Source organism: Diabrotica undecimpunctata, chromosome 1, assembly GCF_040954645.1.
Source record: "Diabrotica undecimpunctata isolate CICGRU chromosome 1, icDiaUnde3, whole genome shotgun sequence".
NCBI lineage: Eukaryota > Metazoa > Arthropoda > Insecta > Coleoptera > Chrysomelidae > Diabrotica > Diabrotica undecimpunctata.
This window is the reverse complement of record NC_092803.1, coordinates 137537012-137557850: the sequence shown is the minus strand read 5'-3', so window position 1 is coordinate 137557850 and position 20839 is coordinate 137537012. Positions and strand designations below refer to the sequence as shown.

The window sequence follows — 20839 nt, the reverse complement described above, 5'->3', positions numbered from 1 at the left end:
TCGATAGGGTTTAGCTCACAATGATAAGGAGGGAGGCGATGTACAATTATGTTGTTTGCACGAGCCATTTCATCGACTGCATATTTCTTGAAAACGGGTATATGTATCCTCGCGAGGTTTAATAACTGTATTTTCAACATGTTGTCATCGAATGGTATATTTTTTTGAGAGAGTCAGTTGATTATTTCACCTTTTCGCCAGGCTGCCAGGCAGTCGTTGGTGTTAGCTCCAACCGTCGACTGTGGTATGACGCATTGTCCATAACAACGACAGAATTTGCTTCAAGGTTTGGTAGAATATTTGAAAACCAACCTTCGAATCTTTGAGCGTTTATTTCCTCATGGTAATCGTTGGTTTTCTTGGATTCGAATAGTAACAAACCGTTGACACTGAACAACTGAATTCCTGAGTAGCCGACTTTCACCGACTATCGCGGTTTTAGGGAGGTATAACTATTACCTTCTAACCTAAAATTATTATTTATTGTAATTAACTCAAATTTATAAAACAATAATAGAAAGTATTGGGTTGTACGGCGTTGTATGGCGATGTAGTATGTCTTTTCTAAGTAAAAATATTAAGAGAATAAAAGTTTTGATTCTAAAAGTATGTCGAGTGGGAGATAAAAAAAATTAAACGTATTAAACGAGCACTGAAAGACGTATGTCCTACATCATTTTTAGTGGCGAATTTAGATTTCTCGTCCCAAAAAACTCCTGCTTATCAAATTTCGTGTTGTTATCCCATGCCTGTCACGAAATATTCAAAAATAAAAGTTTAACTTTGACTTTGACACCCTTTATTTTGGTTATTATCAACTTTCGTACTAAAGTAAGTTTATTTAATAAAAGTAGCTTTGTCGACTTGTCGTAACTTCTTATGACATTTTTCGTACGCCATTGGAAGACCTACAATAGCTATGAACCGTCACTATTACTTCTAAGAATTTACTGCCTACAAATTAGAAACTTTAGTATAATATAAGTTTCATTAAAAAAAAAATAAGAAAATGTTGTATGTATTTAAAAATAGCGATGCCACAGTATATTGTATGGCTACATGTCAAATATATTAAATTATTTAAAAATGACACTATACTGGAAAAACTTTGACATGTGATTTACATTCGAAAACTAATCCACAGCCTGTATATCTTACCATTTTCCTCAATAAAAGTGTAAATATTTTGAAAATTATTAAATTAGACCTATAAAACTTTATACAAACTCTTCGTATTTTTAATAAATATATTCAAAAATATACAGAGCGTTCCATTAAAAAATTAAAAAAAAAAACATACACACAACTTGGGTTCAATCCGTTATTCTGACTGACCCTGTATAATCGAAAATAATTGTAAATTATTCGTTATAATAGTTTCGTTATAAATGCACGTATTACAATCAAATGTTAATACATTAATTACGATACAATAAACAATATATAATTTAATTATTGAATCAATTTAACATTTATTGATGTCAATAATCTATTTACTTGCTTCGTAATAACTAAATTTGTTGTCAAGGTTTAAAATCTAAATGCACAGGGTTTCAAAACATGAAAAAAAACATATAAAAAAATATAATAAACATTTCTGAATACTTACGGTATTTACGTTAGTGTAAAAGACAGCACTCCTCTTTGATCCAACAAAGTACCATATAACTATCAAATGAGTCAAGTAAAAACTGTAGGATAGCCTTACCAATCTTTGGAAAATTGGCAACGATAGGACTTGATTCATTAAACCTATTTATTAAGAAATAAAAACTTTTATTAAATTAGTTTAAATTAGTCGATTGTGTTGAATTACTATCGACGACTAACTCATTAGTTAAATTTTCACAAGTTTGTTGTAAAATTTTTTGTCGATGTTGTTCACCAATACTTGTACAGCTCATTTTTTTTTTATCTAAGAATTAACCTCATCAGTCTTGAGGTGTTATTAACCTCACCAAATCATATAAAAAAAAAGGGTATTAAAAAAGTAAATCGAGCATACCCAAATTACTGCTGCCACATAGTCAGACGAACAGACGCCAGGGAACTATCGGTAGTAGAAGGAAAGGAGTAGGCCGAAGACCAAGAGGAAAATATCCAACAGGATGTACAGACTAAATGGAAACATTAGTGGAAAAATCTCTACATGAAGCCGACCATCTGACACAGGATGACAGCCAATGGAGACAGCAAGCTAACAATATTTAGAGTGTCACCACGCCCTGACATGGGCTCAAGGAATGCCGAGGAGGAGTAATCTGTTGAATTTTGCATCTAATCTTTCGAGTATACGATGTGACGTGATTATAGTAGTTAAACGCTAGCATCGGAAACATGCCTACTCCACAATTATAGACGATAGATCCGCTCATTCGCTTCCACTTAAACGATTCAGCTTGTGTCCAATTTCTTGATCTAATCTTCCAATTTCCCTTATGTTGGAGGTAGTGTATTTAAATTTTCCTACTCCTGTTATTTTTTTCCAAAGCAATTCGATATCTCCAACTATTCCTGTTCCTCTCAACCACATATACTTCGCTTTCTATCTGATAAACTGAAAGTCCTCCTTCTTCAATAGCCCTTCTCCAATCCGATAGTTACTCTTCCAACGTTTCTTTGCTGTTCTCCTTCTTCTTCTTCTTCATGTACCATATCCTTTCAGAATGCTGGTTACCATCATAGCTATATTAATTTTATTCACTTCCATCCTAAATAAATAGCATGTTTGTATCAATACCATACCAATGCAAGTTATTCAACCTTAAAGTTCTTCTTCGTCCTAGACTGTGTTTGCCTGCTATTTTCCTAAACATATGTTTAGGACCTCTCATTACATGGCCGAAGTACTCTAGCTTTCTCTTCTTGATGCTTTTTATAATTTTTATTACAAACAATTTTTTTATGGGACTGTTCCTTTTAGCACCATATTCTTGCTTTGTCAAATATTTTGGAGGTCCTGGAAATAATTTTGGAACAACACTTTCTTTCAGAGTAGAATAGGTCTTTTTCTTGGAAAGTTTTTAACACTCCATCAACAGAATGCATAATATAAACATAAACAGATATTTTCAAAGGCCTTCTACTCACTGTTAATAAATTTTTGTTATGGTCTGATGATTACGACTGTCATGATACGGCGAAACATACGTAAATATTTCCCCCTTCAAACTTAAGCACACTATTCATTTATTTAAACTCTTATGTAGACATTTATTGCAAATAAATAAAAATAAATAAAAAAGCTTACCATTTTTGTCTGTTATACAAAGAATAATGAAGCATCCTTGTGCAATTGCCCACAATTGCCGAGCACCACCGTTGAATAAGGCAGATCGGACTGGGCTATAGCTTGTTGCTCTTGTGTATACCAGATGTACCAAAATGAGTCCAAACATGGTACCTATAACGGCCACCCACGCTAGATATCTGATAGGCTAAAATCAATAAAATTATTTTCAAATGAGAAATGTATAAAAATAAAAGGTAAAATCGATAAAAGATTGATAATATCTTGCTTACGATATTTAAAAAATATGTCATTACTTACTCTGCGAAGTTTTATATTTTTGTATCTGTAAACGATGTATCCAAAAATAATACCAATAAAATATGGTGGTAATCGAGTTTTTGTCGGTAAGTACATTCCTTCGAAGTATCCCACGTTAACCCTGAAAAAATAAATATAAAACTGAATTTGGTATCTTATGCTACTATTTTAATATGCATGGTCATAGTACTCTCTAATAATATTAATATATTTGTCTAAGTAGGTAGTGTTTACACTATTCATATTTTTGTGTCAATGTAAGTGCCTAAAACGTTATCCCTGAAATAGTCTTTATTGTCAATTTGATCCTATAATAGGCTTGTAATCCTTCGCTTGATGTTGACGATCTCGTGCGTGAATCTGTGTCCGCCGTAATATTACTGCTTGAGCTCATGTGTAGAAGAATTTTGACTTTTACGAAAGATTTCTGTATATCTAATTATCGTATTATTTACGATCCAGAAATGTTTAAGTGAATTTGCAAATATCGTGTTGCGATTTTGTGCAGAACATTCATCGCTATAAAATATCTTTGATTTGTCCTTTTTTTGGACGTCTAACTCTTCGTTAAAAAAATTAATTACACGAGATGCAAAATAGTTGGCACCGATTTTACCCTCTACTACATGCCATGAATAAAAAATTACTTGTCATTTGCTAATTTATAGATAATGCAAAGATGCCTGGACATACCTGGCATACTGATACAAAGATACCTGGACGTCAATCAAGATATATACGCATGTTTTATTGACTATAATAAAGCATTCGATAAAGAACGACATGAAGAATTAATGAATGTCCTGAAATCAAAGAAGATTGACTACAAAGACCTCAGGATCATATCAAATTTATACTATAAACAGCGAGCAAAAGTACGTGTTAACGAACAGCTGTCAGAAGAAATTGAAATTAGACGTGGCGTAAGGCAGGGATGCGTATTGTCGCCAATTATGTTTAATGCCCACTCCGATGAGATCCTGAAAAAAACTCTTGAGTGTGAAACAGCTGGAATAAAGGTAAATGGAGTTCCCATTAATAACATTATATATGCGGACGACACTGTGATCTTAGCCGAAAATATTGAAGATCTTCAGAGACTGGTGACCAGAATAGCGGAGTATGGAAAAGAGTACGGTCTAACAATGAACGTCAGGAAGACGAAATTTATGAGAATATCGAAAACTCAAAGGAATAACGGGAATCTTCTAATAAACAGAACCAATGTCGAACAAGTGGACAAATATGCATATCTGGGAATAATGATTAACTCCACAAATGATTACATTCAGGAGATTAAAATCAGAATAAAAAAGGCTAGAGCAAATTTCAACAAAATGAGAAAAGTGTTATGTACATGGGATTTAAAATTGAAATTAAGAGTAAGGTTGGCGAGGTGCTATGTTTTTTCGACTTTGTTTTATGCAATGAAATCTTGGACCTTAAATGCGACATCAATGAAAAAACTGGAATCATTCGAGCTGTGGGTATATAGAAGAATTCTGAAAATATCGTGGACAGAACACGCCACAAACAAAGAAGTTCTGAAAAGGATGAATAAAGAAATAGAAATTTTAAATACAATTAAAACAAGAAAATTGGAATATCTCGAACATATTACACGTGGAGAGAAATACAACTGATTATGCAGGGAAAGATCCAAGGAAAGAGAAGCATAGGGAGGCGTAGAATGTCATGGCTGCGCAAACTGAGAGAGTGGTACGGATGTACCTCAAATGAACTTTTCAGAGCAGCCGTCTCAAAAGTCCGAATAGCTATGATGATTGCCGACCTCCGCCGCGGAGTTGGCACTTGAAGAAGAAGATAATGCAATTATGGCGTACTAGTTTTTGTTTAAAGTATACCATGCATGCTGGAACGATAGGAACAAGTTGGGCCGCCTGTACATCCATCGTAAATTCGCACACTTTTCCTTCCGACGCATCTTTTTTATCTTCGATTTTTTGATTTCTAAGTCCTGCTTTGTATGATATACATCAATGTTTGCATTTTTTATTTCCTTCAAAAAAATATCATCTTCGACAGCAGATTGTAGTTCACCTTTTTTGTATACGTCGTACACTCCTTATATGATTGAAAAATTGTTTCCAAATAAGGTTTGCTCGTTGCTGAATGCTTTAACTTTATTTCTGCGTTCAATATTACCAGGTTTAATCTTGGTAGGAAAACTAGTAGTAGTTACTTTTGTAATACCCGACACACAACAATTTTTTATTCAGTTTTAAACACTTCATTTACCCGATCAATGTATAGAGAAACATTTTCTTGCATAATACCGGAATTCTTCTTCACGTCTCATATCAGATTTGAGAAGGCTTCTCGATCTTCTTCCAGATGGAATAATTGTCTTGCATTTGATATTTGAGACCATTCACGATTGTTATTTAACCAAGAAACGTGTTTTCATCGTACACCTCTACGGCGTTCTATTTTGCCTTTAACGATTAGTTTTAGTATTTTAAATTGATTTCCTCTCACTGTATGTCCCAGATAAGACATTTTCCTGTGTTTAACAGTCTTTAACAATTCTCTATCCTTGGTACAGTATAGCCCAAAATAAACAGTACTGAACTTGTAATTATTTTATTGATTCAAGAAATACATATTAATGACACTTTATTACATGTTCTAAATGTACATTTCCTCGCTTAAGACAGACTTCATACCGATGTTCTAAGTTTCTCGTCTTGTTATAGAATAAGAGTTGTCTCATCCTTTAATTCATCGAAGGTTTGTGGTGGTCGTTTAAAAACGGCAGTTTTGCCATGCCCCAAATGTATGCGTCTGGAAATGTGAGGTCTGGAGAATGTTAAGAATAAGGGAGGTCAATAAATCGTGAAATGAATCTTCTTGGAAAATGTCCCTGAAAATATTGACGAATTGCGACAGCAGTATGGTAAGTGGTCCCGTCCTGATGAATAAATTGGTGCCAAAATGCCAAATTACGTACACGACAGAATTGACATAGATTAGAGATAAAGCGTGTTAAAATTTGTATCTACCTTTGTTAATTAAGTGTGACTTGCGTACTATTATCTCGATAAAGTATGGACCAATGATTCCGTGTTCAGAAACTTCACACCAGACACTCACGTTTGCACTATTTAAAGGAACTTCTTTAAGTTCATCTGATCTGGCAAAGCCCAGAAATCGATTTACATGATCCAGCAAATGAAAATGTGCTTTATTTGAAAACCATACAATTTTTAAAAAATCAAGATTTTCTTACTGTAACGCAAGAATTCTGGCGCAATATTCCACTTTACTGCGATAATTACAAGGATGTAATTGTTGATATACCTGAATCACATACGAAAATGCACCCAGCTCCTTCAGGATTCTTTTCAAGGAAGTTCTTTTTAAGCCAAGATGTAATGCTGTCCTTGTCTGGCTGGCTTTCGGATTTTACAAGATTCGCTCCAAAAAACGTTCATGGTTATTGTTGTTTTTAACTGTCCTGGGATGCCCCAAATTTCCTTTTCGTTGACACAATACATTACCCGGCATTACATACATTAGGCATTAAGGTGAACGGCATACCAATTAGCAACCTACGCTATGCGGACGACACAGTGATTATAACTGATAAATTGGAAGATCAGCAGTTATTACTTGATAGGGTGAATAGCATAGGTAAAAAATATGGCCTCAAAATCAACATTTTGAAAACGAAATATATGGTCATTAGAAGAAACCCTCCAGAAAACCCGATAATATGCATATAGGTGACGATCGCATAAAACGCGTGAAAACTTTTAAATACCTTGGCACCACAATCAATGACCAATCGGATCCACAACAAGAGATAAAAATCCGAATATAAATGGCAAGACAAGCTTTTGTGAAATTCAGACCGCTCCTATGTAATCAAAACCTACATTTCGAAATACGCTACAGAATGGTCAAGTGCTACATATGGTCCATCTTGCTTTATGGCATGAAATGCTTGATTTTTAAAAATGATGATTGAAATGATTTTTGAAAAAAACATCTATCAACAAACTTGAAGCATTTGAAATGTGGTCATTAAGAAGAATGATGCGCATACCTTGGGTGGATAGAGTTCGAAACGATGACGTCCTTAAGAGAGCCGGCGTGGAAAGAGAACTCTTTAAATTAATTAAAAAACGCAAGATTGGTTACCTTGGGCACATATTGAGAGGAGCAAAATATGAAATACCACAGTTAATCCTACAAGGGAAGATCGAAGGTAGGAGCCGGCCGCAAACAATTATCCTGGTTAAGAAATATTAAAGAATGGACAGGAATACACAATACAGGCGAGCTGTGTCACGCCGCCAAGAACAGAATTCTAGTAATGAGATAGTCACCTACGCACTTTGGTGTATGGCATGTTAAGAAGAAGAATACATTACCCGTATTTCTGAACTTTTCAGTAACCTTCAAAATAAGAGCATTACTTGGAGAACGTTTATTAAACCAATATGTGAATTGATCACATACGTATCGCAGACTTGCACCATTACGTCGGCCGATTTCGTATGCTCACTAATTAATTGCTTAAGGATCTCTTGACAGGTCTATACTAGTTAATTTGGGTATGAAAGCGCGCACAACGAGATACCTATGTTTCAGTTTCAGTACTGTTTATTTCAGACTATACTGTACTACCTCATTAGTTTTTCTATATATTATTTATCTTTAGCATTCAATTCTCATTTACAATGCTTCAATTCTGTTCATAGTTGATATTTTTAGTGTCACACTTTTCTGCTTTATATAAAGGTACAGACCAGCAATTAATATAGCATACCGGAATGACGTATCTATTTTCAAATGATAAAAAAATCGTCGTGATTTTCTTTGTCTCCTTTTATGCATTGTTGGATGTTTATGAATTAGCGTACAAACAAAAGTTTCGTTGATGCCGATCCATCTCAGGTCAAAACACGTAAAAAATCTTCCTTCGTTGTTCATCGATTTATCAATAATCACTTTCTTTATTCTTTTACCGCTAGACACTTTACTGAAGTATATTTTGATTTTATTTAAAAATCCTTTAGCACAAACAGAAGTGGCCCCTAGTTCCCGGCAGATCTTAGATGATCAAGAGGTGCGAAGAATCCCAGGGAGGAATAGCCTAAATATTTTAAATACAAACTTTAAGATTACAACATGGAACGTTAGAAGTCTGTTCGAAACAGGAAAACTAGCAAATGCATGCCACGAAATGAAACGTTTAGGGTTGCAGATATTGGGTTTGAGTGAAGTTAGATGGCCAGGTTCAGGAAAAGTTAAAACCATAAACAAAACTTTCTATTACTCGGGTAATAATGATCCGGTTCATCGTAACGGTTGGAGTAATTTTAGAAGACAAATATAACAATGCCGTCACAAACTTCAAACAAAGAAACAAAAACCTCAACACCAACTATTAGACATCCAATTATTGAAAAACGACACCATACATCAGACAGTAAATAAAGAATTAAACAAAAATTTAGGAAATATCGACCACAATAGAATTAGCGAGTACGATGACATAAACGTTCTGTGGAAAACTATTAAAGAACAAATGAACAATGTAACGGAAAAACATCTAAAAGTAACACCTAGAAATAACAAACAGGAATGGATGACAGAAGAGATTTTACAATTAATGAACAAACGAAGAGGATCTAAAGGAAAAAATGACAAGGACGGAGAATACAAAAGACTAAATAGAATAATTCGAAAAAAAAATAACCGAAGCAAAAGAGAAATGGCTGGAAACAAAATGCGTGGAAATAGAAGAACTACAACAAAGGCACGATTTTTTTAATTTACATAAAAAGGTAAAAGAGTTTACATCGACTACCAAGAGAACGACTTTTTACACCATGCTGAACACGGATGGCAAACTGCTAGAATCAACGGAAGATAAACTGAAAAAATGGGAAAACTACATTAAAATTCTTTTTCACGACATACGAGAAGAACCAAGATTGGAAAATAACAACGAAGGGCCAACAATTCTGAAATCTGAAATCATAAATGCAATTAATCATCTTAAAACAAATAAAAGCCCAGGTCCAGACGGAATATACCCAGAAACGTTAAAATTAATCAGCGAAGAAAATATCGAAATATTTGTCCTTTTATTCAATCGCATTTATGATACAGGTAAAATACCCCAAGATTGGCTGGAGTCAATATTCATCCCACTACCAAAAAAGCCAAACCCACAACACTGCAATGAGTTCCGTCTGATAAGCCTTATAAGTCATGCAGTAAAAGTCCTACTAAAAATCGTACATAATCGTATCTATAGAAAGTGCGAAACAATCATCGGAGACGATCAGTTTGGATTCAGAGCCGGCATGGGAACGAGAGAAGCCCTGTTCAGTTTACTAGTTCTCGCCCAAAAATGCTACGACCAACAGAAAGATATATTTATATGCTTTATAGACTTCGAAAAAGCATTTGATAGAGTAAGACACGACCTACTATTAGAACGTTTGCAAGAAGTCGGTTTAGATGGAAAAGACATCAAATTCTTAAAAAACTTGCACTGGAACCAAAACGCCAGAGTTAGGATCGAAGGTTCCACATCCGCAGAAGTAGAAATTAGGAGGGGAGTTAGACAAGGATGTGTTCTGTCGCCTCTGCTGTTTAATCTTTACTCCGAGTTTCTATTTAAAGAAGCATTGGAGGATTCCAAGGATGGAGTCAATGTGAATGGCGTAAATATCAACAGTATCAGATACGCCGATGATACAGTGTTAATTGCGGATTCCGACTTAGGTCTACAACGACTCATCGACAAGACCAACTCGACCTGTGAGCAATTTGGTATGAAAATAAACATAAAAAAAACCAAAGTGATGTCGATCCGAAAAAACCAAAACGTACCTCAACCTTGCACAATAAATGGGCACATTTTAGAACAGGTCAATAGATTTAAGTACCTGGGATGTTGGATCGATAGCAGCCTAAATCCTGATCTAGAAATAAGATCGAGAATAGAACAGGCCAGAAAATCTTTCGAAAAAATAAAAAAACTGCTTTGTGATTCTCGAATAAAACTCGAAATTCGACTACGTTTATCAAAATGCTACGTCTGGTCGACTCTTCTATATGCAGTTGAAACGTGGACCCTTAAAACATCAACCGTAAATAAATTGGAGGCCTTTGAAATGTGGATCTACCTGAGAATACTCAAAATTTCATGGACATCGCATACCTCAAACGAAGAAGTGCTGCATAGAATAGGCAAGGAAAGAGAACTTTTTAACACAGTAAAAGTTAGAAAAACATCATACCTAGGCCACATACTGAGAAATAATAAGTACCAATATGCCCAACTTATAGTGAAAGGAAAAATCGAGGGAAAGAGAGGCCTAGGAAGGAAAAGACTATCGTGGCTCAAAAACATCCGACAATGGACAGGCCTAATTTTGAACAGCTAATAAGAACAGCTGAAGATAGAGAAGAGTTTAAAATTGTAGTAGCCAACCTCCATTGAGGAGAGGGCACTTTAAGAAGAAGATATACTTAAAAAGACTCTTTCGTGCTACATCACAACAGAACGTTTTCGAACCTTCAAGTTTATGGTACAAAATGGTAAAATTTTTTTACTTATTACATCTTTGTTAATAAGTTGGTAGGATGTTAAAGTTGCCATGCAGGTTAAAAACTTTACCATCACTTGCCATGCATGGTATCTGTTAAAAACTTTACCATCACACCAACTTATTAACAAAGATGTAATAAATAACAAAATTTGTACCATTTTAAGGGTTTTTACCCACACATTTAGTGATTTGATTAATGTACACCTGGTAAATGCACTGATGCTGCACTTGTTGGTCCGAAAACGTTCTGTTGTGATGTAGCCCGAAAGGTTTTTTTAAATTATATACCTTTTATAAAAGATTTTTAAATAAAACTTTTGTAATTTATGGTATACAGCCAACTACAGGAATTTTATTTTCCTTGTGGATTTTGGTATTTCCCGCGAGTTTCTTTTTATAGTAATTATAGAAAATCCAAATTTTTTCTTCTTTTTTGCTCTGTATTTTTTATCATGCATTCATAAATATTTTTGTTTATTTCTTTCCGAAGTAGAAAAATTTGCTGTGCCTTTTTGCGACGCCTCTTTTTCTCATTTTTTTCTTCTCGTGTAGCATTCACCTTTTAAGATTTTTCTGTATTAAATTTCTTTCTCCTTCTTTCCTCTTTCTGATTTATCATCCATACTTCAAATGGGTATAATACTGTTCGATACTGATTGATTATTCTTTCATATATCCTATCCCACTGCTCTATTACTCTTTATTAGACTTTTATCTATCTCTTTCATATTCTTTATTTTTACTGTTACCCCTAAGTACTCCGCTACGTTTTTAAATTTATATTCTCTTTCATTATTTCTTAATATTATCCATTTCTTTTACTTGGTTTCCAATCGGACCATGCGTCCCAGCTTATTTTTGTAATTTTGCAAACATTTTATTAGCCTCTTTGCTAGAAATACCTAGTCCTCGGCGAAACATATCTTCTTCTTTGGGCGCTGTACACTCTGCAGCGTGCACGCATTTATGCTGGTTGTCGAATGTACAGAGATCCTTCTTCTGCTCTTATTATTATCGTACTGACATCAAGTATGCTACACCAGTTTCTTATGACTCTAAACCTTAAATGGTTTTTCGCCCAGAGCCTATTCGACCTTCAACTTTACTCACCAAGATGACATTTAGGAGATTATATTTGTTATTTCATAGAATTTAACCCAAGTATGAAACCTTTTGCTCTTAACGAGATCCAACAATTCTCTTTGAACATTAGCTCTTCTTAGGAATGCATAATTTGTTACATGGTGGTTACATTTCCATACATCAGGATAGGCCAGATGTAGCATTTTAAAACCTGGATTCTAAGGGTTAAGGAACTTCACGGCGAAGGGAATAAATTTAACGAAGACGTCTCTAGCCATCTTCACTTCCAGGTCACAGTTCCACTTGATGTTGGGTGTGTCGTCAGCATGTATTAGGTTTTAAATTTCTTACTTCTAGTGACATTGCCAGCTTCTTCTTTCGAATCCGACAAAGTATTTGGATAATAACTAAACTCCAATCCTAATAACTAGACCTAATATTAAGTTTTTACTTACGATAACTTTCTAATAACAGATATAAATCTCTAGCTTGCTCCAAAAATTTTAATATTTATACATTTTGCGAACACTTGTTGAGTTACGAGGTGTTGTTTACAGCATTTGAGATACGAGGTTTCTAGATTCGAGTGGCGCTGCGTCAATTTCACACGCTCTAATATAAGAGGTTTTGTTATCTATGCGGCTCGAATTACTAATGTGGCAACCCAAAAAATATAAAATCATCGAAAATTACAATATGAGGTTTTGGCATCTGAGCGACGATATGTCGTCTACATATCCTGATAAATTACATGTCGTTATCTGTTTAATACAACTTCTCTACATTTGGCTTCAATGCCTTCAAAATTGGGTACGATTTATTTCCATTTTCAAATTTTTTGGAGCTGCCAACTATTATTTACATATATAAAAAAGCTATGAATCTGTATATGTCGGGTTTATAACTTAATACGACATAATGTAAAATAATAAAATTTACTTACTCAAAGTAGTTAGCTCCGTGATTGTTTTGAATTGTTGAAATGTATGAATATATTCCAGATGTTAAACAAATAGCGACACATACCATGCATGCCCTTACTGGATTCCTCACCAAGATATATAAGAGAGGAGGAGAAATGAAGAAAAGCTGCATATCTACAGACAGGTACCACGATTGTTCTACACACTAAAATCGATTATAGATCATATTATTATTATACTGTATTATATAATCGATATAATATATATATATATATATATATATATATATATATATATATATATATATATATATATATATGTATATTAAACCTCTATTAGGCTAATATTAATACTATTACCTATTAATATTAAAGTCAACAGTCATCCGCGTTGAACCGCGTCGATTATCCTCTTTGATGTCTTCTTCAGTGCTTCCGAGGTCTCAGTCTCATCACGAACCAATACATTACTGCTACAGGAAACAGAGGACGGTTCATTTAAACCGTCGATTGTTACGTAGTTTGGGTGGAGGTTGGCGTAAGGGTTAGCATGGGGATTGGCGCGGGGATTGGTGCGGGAGTTAGCACAAACGTTTCTGACAGTAGGATTTTGATTGGCGGGTGAAGTGGACGATATTTTCTTTATAAGAGGTCTCCATGTTGAAGGTAATCATATGCCGTCATCTCTTTTATTAAGACCATTTGCCGTTTTTTCAATTTCTATGGCTTCTCGGATAATTCTTGATTTATAGAAGCGTATGGAAGCTATGGTTCTGGAGTTTTCAAAATTAATTTTGTGACCTGTATGAAGATGGTGTTTACCTAGAGCTCAAATTGAATCGGAATGTCGAACAGAAATGGAGTGTTCATAAATCCAATTTTGGATTCTACGATTTGTTTGGCCTATATAAAATCGGGGGCAGTCTACACAAGGAATTTCATAAACTTCGTGTTGTTCCTTTGGAATGTTGTCTATAATTGATTGGACAAGAGTTGAAAGTTTTTGTTGGGGGTTAAATATTGTCTTTATTCCTCTTGGTTTAAGAATTTTGTCGATTTTTTCAGTGACACCTATGATGTAAGGAAGAAAGGCTTTCGTATGATAATTAAAGCCAAAATGATCGCCAATATTCGAAACAAATAGGCACCAAAAGAAGAATTATGAGGGTCTGAGTCTTTTGGTTGAGATTGAGTAAAAGATTGATGTCTCTGGATGCTCCTTTTGATGTGATTTTCGTGGTAACCGGTTTGAATGAGGGCTTATTTTAAACTAGAGAGCTCAGCAAGTCTACTTGCATCATCGCAAAGGCGTATTGAACTGGAGACAAGGGAATTAATGACTGAAATAATTTGTGAAGGTGGATGATGAGAGTCGGCATGTAAGTAACAATTGGTATATGTGGGTTTTCCATAAAAAGGGTGATGAAAACCTTGGATTTGGTTTTTTTTATGATAATGTCGAGAAACTGTAGGATTGAATCAGTTTCCACCTCCATCATGAACTGGATACTAGAATGTATACGATTCAGATGGGGAAAAGACACCAAACCATCTCTGCCATGCGGCCAAAGACGAACGTATCAACATATCGTAGCCAACCTGTGGATTTGAGCATTGATGTGGATAGTGCTCGGGTCTCAAAGTTTTCCATAATGATATTAGCAATTACTGGTGATAGTGGCCTATTGGACTAGTGGAACGAGTAGCTTCACGGAGAAGCGCAAAACTGGTCTTTCTAAGAATTTGGGAGATACAAGAAGAAGAAGTATGGTGTTTGAGTTTTAAAAATTTAGAAATCACTTTATGGTATCGACAGGCTTTAACGACTGTTAAATCACAAAGAAAACGATTCTTACGTAGCAGCAGATTGGTGTATGATTTAGTGAGCTGGTAATATTCCTCCCCGTAGAGGCGAATAAAATGTTCCGAAAGATTGTCGCGGTTAGTATAATTAAACCTAAAGTTACGATTAATACTCTTACCAGAATTAGTATTAAAACACCCACAACGACCGTTAAGATCATTAACGACGTTAGATCCACTGAGCTCTCTAGTTTAAAACAAGCCCTCATCCAAAACGGTTACTGCGAAAATCACATCAAGAGGAGCGTCCTTACATTTTCTTCCTTAGGTGTCACTGACAAAATTGACAAAATTCTTAAATCAAGAGGAAGTAAGACAATATTTACCCTCTAACAACAACGTCATCTCTTGTCTGATCAATCAAAGACAACATTTTAAATGAACAACTCCAGTAGCAGTAATGCATTGATTAGTGATGAGTGTAGTGAATTACGATACATTAACCCCGATTGTCAGCAGTATTGCAGTTCAATAGTCCAGCCGATCAGCAGTTTCGACACATATTGCAGACAAGTTGTCATCAATTAATTTCATATAAATACTGTAAATTTTCATTTTAAAGTCAGTTGTAATTATATTAAATAAAGTGCTGTTACTCTATCAGTTGTACCTTTAAAAGGGCCTTTTTAAAAAGTACCTTCGGGAGTGACAACCCTTAAGTGGCGCAGTCAGTAGGATTAGTGGGAGAGTCTCCAGAAGATCCTCGTCGTTCTCAAACGTTTACCCGCTAAAGAACCCAAATCCAGGGAAAACTGCAGCTATTTAACCCACGGATTCCAGGCAAATTGGCACAGAAACATATTTATGAAGAAAGCTGAAAAGAAACTTAAAGAAGAAAAGAAACTTGTACCTAAAAGGAATGCATCCAAGCATCATCCTATTACTGTAAGCAAATTTCATCTTATTTCTAATTCTAATATCAATTCACAAGTATCATCCTTTAGAATAAGCGATTCTCTTTCAACAATTTTTGAATCTAATATAGAATCTAGTGAAAATATTAAACCAGATTTACATTTAGTTGATAATAATCATATTTTTAAGTCCACAAATTTGTTTGAAATACCTTCTATAATTATTACACCAGCATCCATTTCAAATAATTCTAATATGGCACCCATTTTTGATGTTAATAAAGACCTTTCTATCGTACCAGAGTACGACGGCAATCCAAATGAACTCCACAATTTTATTGATGTTATTTCCATGCTTCTAAACCATTTCTGGGATCATACAAATCCCGAAAATTTTCAAAATCATATGCTTACCCGGGGAATTATGAACAAAATTAAAGGAAGAGCCAGAGAAATTATTTCTGTATACGACTGTAAAGACTGGCCGTCAATAAAATCAATTCTTGTCCAAAATTTTGCAGACCAACGAAACGAAAACTCATTAACTAGAGATTTAGTTAACCTTCGGCAAGCTCCAAACGAAAACCCCCATCAATTTCATGAAAAAGTTATGAGTCTTTTAAATACCATTTCAAATCATATTGAATTACACACGGAAAACGAGGAAGTTAAAAGAAGTAAAAAAGAATTTTTCCAACAACAAGCTCTAACCACATTTTTGGCAGGCCTAAGAGAACCCCTAGGATCAACGATTCGATCCATGAGACCACCCAATCTCGCTCTTGCTATCCAATATATTCAGGAAGAAAATAACATTAGATATCTCCAAAAAACTCATAATTATTCCTTGCCATCTTCTAATAAACCATCTGCGACTTCACAAACACAGAGATCCAATTTAACTCATACACCTGCTCCTACACGATGGCAGCCTGAGGTGCCTAAGCCCCAATGGCCACAGCCATTCTTTAGACCAAATCAAATTCCTGTGCAACAACAATCATTCAATAATAGTCCAAGAGGGACATTTCAACCCCCTAGATTCCAACAAAATCATCAACTCACTCCATATGCACAAAATTCTAGGGCTAATCAACCCAATTTTCATAAACCAGTTCCATCTCAATCATATAAGCCAACACCTATGAGCGTATCTACACGCCAAACCGGCTTTAATAGACCCCAATCTCAAAGAAACTTCCGCTTTCAACAAACTGCCAGCCCCCGATTCACCGTAGAAGAACTCTTTAATATCGAACAAGAGGAAAATAATTACGATGAAGGTATAGTCAATGACACATACCCAGATTATACTTATTATGAGCAAGAAAGCCAAGAATATGAGGAAGATGTAAATTTTCAAACGTTTCAAGACGAAAAAGAAGAAAAGTAGTAGAATTGCATTCCTATGCCGACAAAAGAGAGCTTCCTTACATTAAAATTCAAAATCCCCCTCTTAAACTTCTTATTGATACAGGAGCCACTAAATCTTTCCTTAATCCTGATATAGCCAATAAATTCTACAAGAATAATATTAAATATGAACCATTTATCGTTACATCAATTTTTCAAAATCATTCACAGGATTATTGTGTAGAAATCCCAATTTTTCCCGAATTTAACTCCGATATTAACCTAAAATTTTATCTTTTCAAATTTCACAAGACATTTGACGGTCTTATCGGCCTCGATAATCTTAAACTTCTAAAAGCAAATCTCGATTTTACCCAAGCTACTCTTACTACAGAGCATTCTATTCTTCCTATTAATTACTACGTCACAAACAAAGCCCAATTCTATATAGTCCAGCTAGAGCCCCAATCAATTACCCAAGTCCGCTTACCAGTAAAGGAAACATCAGGTACAATCGTCATCCCAAGACAAGAAGTCGAAGATGCCATCCTAAGAGAAACTCTCACCATTGCCTGTAATCAACTCGCCTGGACCGAGCTAGTCAATAACACCGATGAATACATCCAAGTAGCATTAACTGATCCCATCAAAAGTCAACCCATAAATCTCGAGGAATATCATATATATACGTCAGATATCATACCTACCGAAGACAGTAATCTAAAAGATGTCGATCCTCTCCTTAGAACCGATCATCTTAATACCGAAGAAGAATCTCACCTAAGACGACTGTGCAGGAAGTTTGCAGAGATATTTCATCATCCAGACGATCCTTTAACATTTACTAACCAAATAAAGCACCATATACGAACCAAAGACGAAGTTCCAGTTTATACCAAGTCATATCGGTATCCACACATCCATAAAGAAGAAGTACGTAAGCAGATCACTTCGATGCTTGATCAAGGAATTATCAGACCGAGTCAATCACCCTGGTCATCTCCAATCTGGGTCGTTCCAAAGAAACCAGATGCCTCAGGAAAAATTAAATGGAGAATAGTTGTCGACTACCGGAAGGTGAACGAGAAAACCATCGATGACCGATATCCAATTCCAAATATAACAGACATTCTGGACAAACTAGGACGCTGCCAATACTTCTCAACCCTAGATCTAGCCAGCGGATTCCATCAAATTGAAATGGCCGAAGAAGATATCCAGAAGACTGCATTTAACGTTGATAATGGCCACTATGAATACATGAGAATGCCGTTCGGACTCAAAAATGCACCCTCAACATTCCAGAGAGTAATGGAGAACGTACTAAAAGGACTAATAGGAGAAATATGTCTGGTCTACATGGACGACATTATTGTATTTTCAACCTCTCTTCAAGAACATATGGTAAATCTTAAGAAAATTTTTGAAAGATTAAGAGAAACAAGATTTAAGATACAAGTTGACAAATGTGAATTCCTTAAGAAAGAAGTCGATTTTCTAGGTCACGTCGTAACCTGCGAGGGAATTAAACCAAACCCGACTAAGATTAAAGCCATCATAGACTATCCTGTACCAAAAACAACAAAAGAAATCCGAGGATTTTTAGGATTACTTGGCTACTATGGAAAATTCATAAAGGACTTTGTCAAAATTACAAAACCACTTACCATATGTCTTAAAAAGGATGCAAAAATTGAACACACCGAAGAATTCTTAAACTGTATCAAAACCTGTAAAAGCTTATTGATTAATGAACCACTTCTGCAATATCCAGACTTCACTAAACCCTTTAACCTCACGACTGATGCAAGCAACTTCGCTATAGGAGCCATACTATCACAAGGTCCAATAGGAAATGATAAACCTATCGCCTATGCATCCAGAACTTTAAATGAAACAGAACTGAAATATTCGACTATCGAAAAGGAGATGTTAGCAATTGTGTGGGCTACTAAATACTTCCGCCCATACCTTTTCGGACGAAAGTTCAAAATTTTATCTGACCATCGACCTCTACAATGGCTATTTTCACTTAAAGATCCAAACTCAAAGCTTGTCAGATGGAGATTAAAGCTGGAGGAATTTGATTACGAAGTAATATATAAAAAAGGCAAATCCAACACCAATGCAGATGCTTTATCCCGTGTCGAAATTCACACGAAAGAATTAAACAGTGTAGACGAGAATATGGAAGAAATAATGAAACTCCTCTCAAAAGATGACGATGATATCTCCATGATTAATCACCCCAGTTCCTTATCCGATCTGGAAGAATTTCTAACCGACCCAGCCGAAGAGTCTCAAAAAACTTTGAATCCGTCAACCCCTTTAGGTGACTTAGATAAAATCATCCAAAAAAATCAAACTGCAACGTTAACTCCCGAAGAAATAAAGATAATAGACGAAATCCTACATGAAGACAGCAAACAGCAAAAATCTAAAGCTCAGCCATCAAACTCCCAATACTTACAAGAAGATAACGATACAGATGTAACCAAACATTCCACGGCAGAAAATCCAATAATGGGAATTCCAATTAGCGAGAAACCACTAAATTGTTACAATAATCAAATAATTCTCAAGATAGTAAACTATAGCCCGGCGAAACCAATCATAGAGCAGTGTTTTGTAACAAAGAAGAGAATGTATGTCCAATTGGGAAAAAATGATCTTCACAACGACATTTTCCAGTTTTTCAAGAACTATATAGATCCGAAAAAGAAGTACGCCATTCTGTTCGAAAATGATGAACTCTACAAATCCCTATGCAATATTCTACGAGAAACTTTTAAAAATTCCGCATTCGATCTTGTCAAATGCAACAGCCTCCTAGAAGATATAAACAGCACAGAGAGACAGAAAGAAATTATAGAGAACTACCATCAAGGGAAGACTAACCACAGAGGAATTAACGAAACCGAAGCTCAAATAAGAAAACGCTACTACTGGCCTACGCTAAAGAAAGACATCGAAGAAGTTATCAACCTTTGTGATACGTGCCAAGTTAACAAGTATGACAGAAATCCAATTAAGCCGAAATTTATGGTAACACCAACTCCAACAAAACCGTTAGAAATCATTCATATGGACACATTCCAAGCTAACGGACAAAAATTCCTTACAATAATTGATGCATTCTCGAAATATGGCCAAGCATATCCCATAGAAGGATCCAACGCAATAAATGTCCTTAATGCCTTCATGCTATTTATAACCCACCATGGACTCCCACACATGATAATCGCAGATAGTGGAACCGAATTCAAAAACGGCCTTGTTCAGGAATTTGTCGATACACACAAAATTTCGATTCACTACACAACACCAGATAATCCACAATCGAACGTAATGATAGAACGTTTTCACTCTACAATTTTGGAACACCTAAGAATACTTAGAGAAAAAAGGAAGACTCTGGGTATTAAAGAACATATGTTGTATGCTATTTTAGGATACAACAATTCCATTCATTCATCAACTAAACAAAAGCCAATCGAAATTCTAAATGGCCATATCGATCCCCAGGATCCATTTGACATCGATATTAACAGAACTCTAATAAATAACTATACACAGAGCCACAGATTAAAGACAAAAGAAATCTACAGTGAAATAAACA

At 35.2% G+C, this 20839-nt stretch overlaps 1 protein-coding gene across 1 annotated transcript in view; it reads right to left on the bottom strand.

Moving 5' to 3' along the window:
* Positions 1-20839, bottom strand: part of LOC140432267 (nose resistant to fluoxetine protein 6-like) — an 81328-nt gene that overhangs the window by 6949 nt on the left and 53540 nt on the right. The window contains exons 8-11 of the mRNA XM_072520084.1: positions 13172-13356; positions 3551-3671; positions 3251-3437; positions 1610-1752 (exon numbers count right to left, since the gene is read on the bottom strand). Of these exons, the coding sequence (XP_072376185.1) occupies positions 1610-1752; positions 3251-3437; positions 3551-3671; positions 13172-13356 (636 nt within the window). The remainder of the gene's footprint in view (positions 1-1609; positions 1753-3250; positions 3438-3550; positions 3672-13171; positions 13357-20839) is intronic.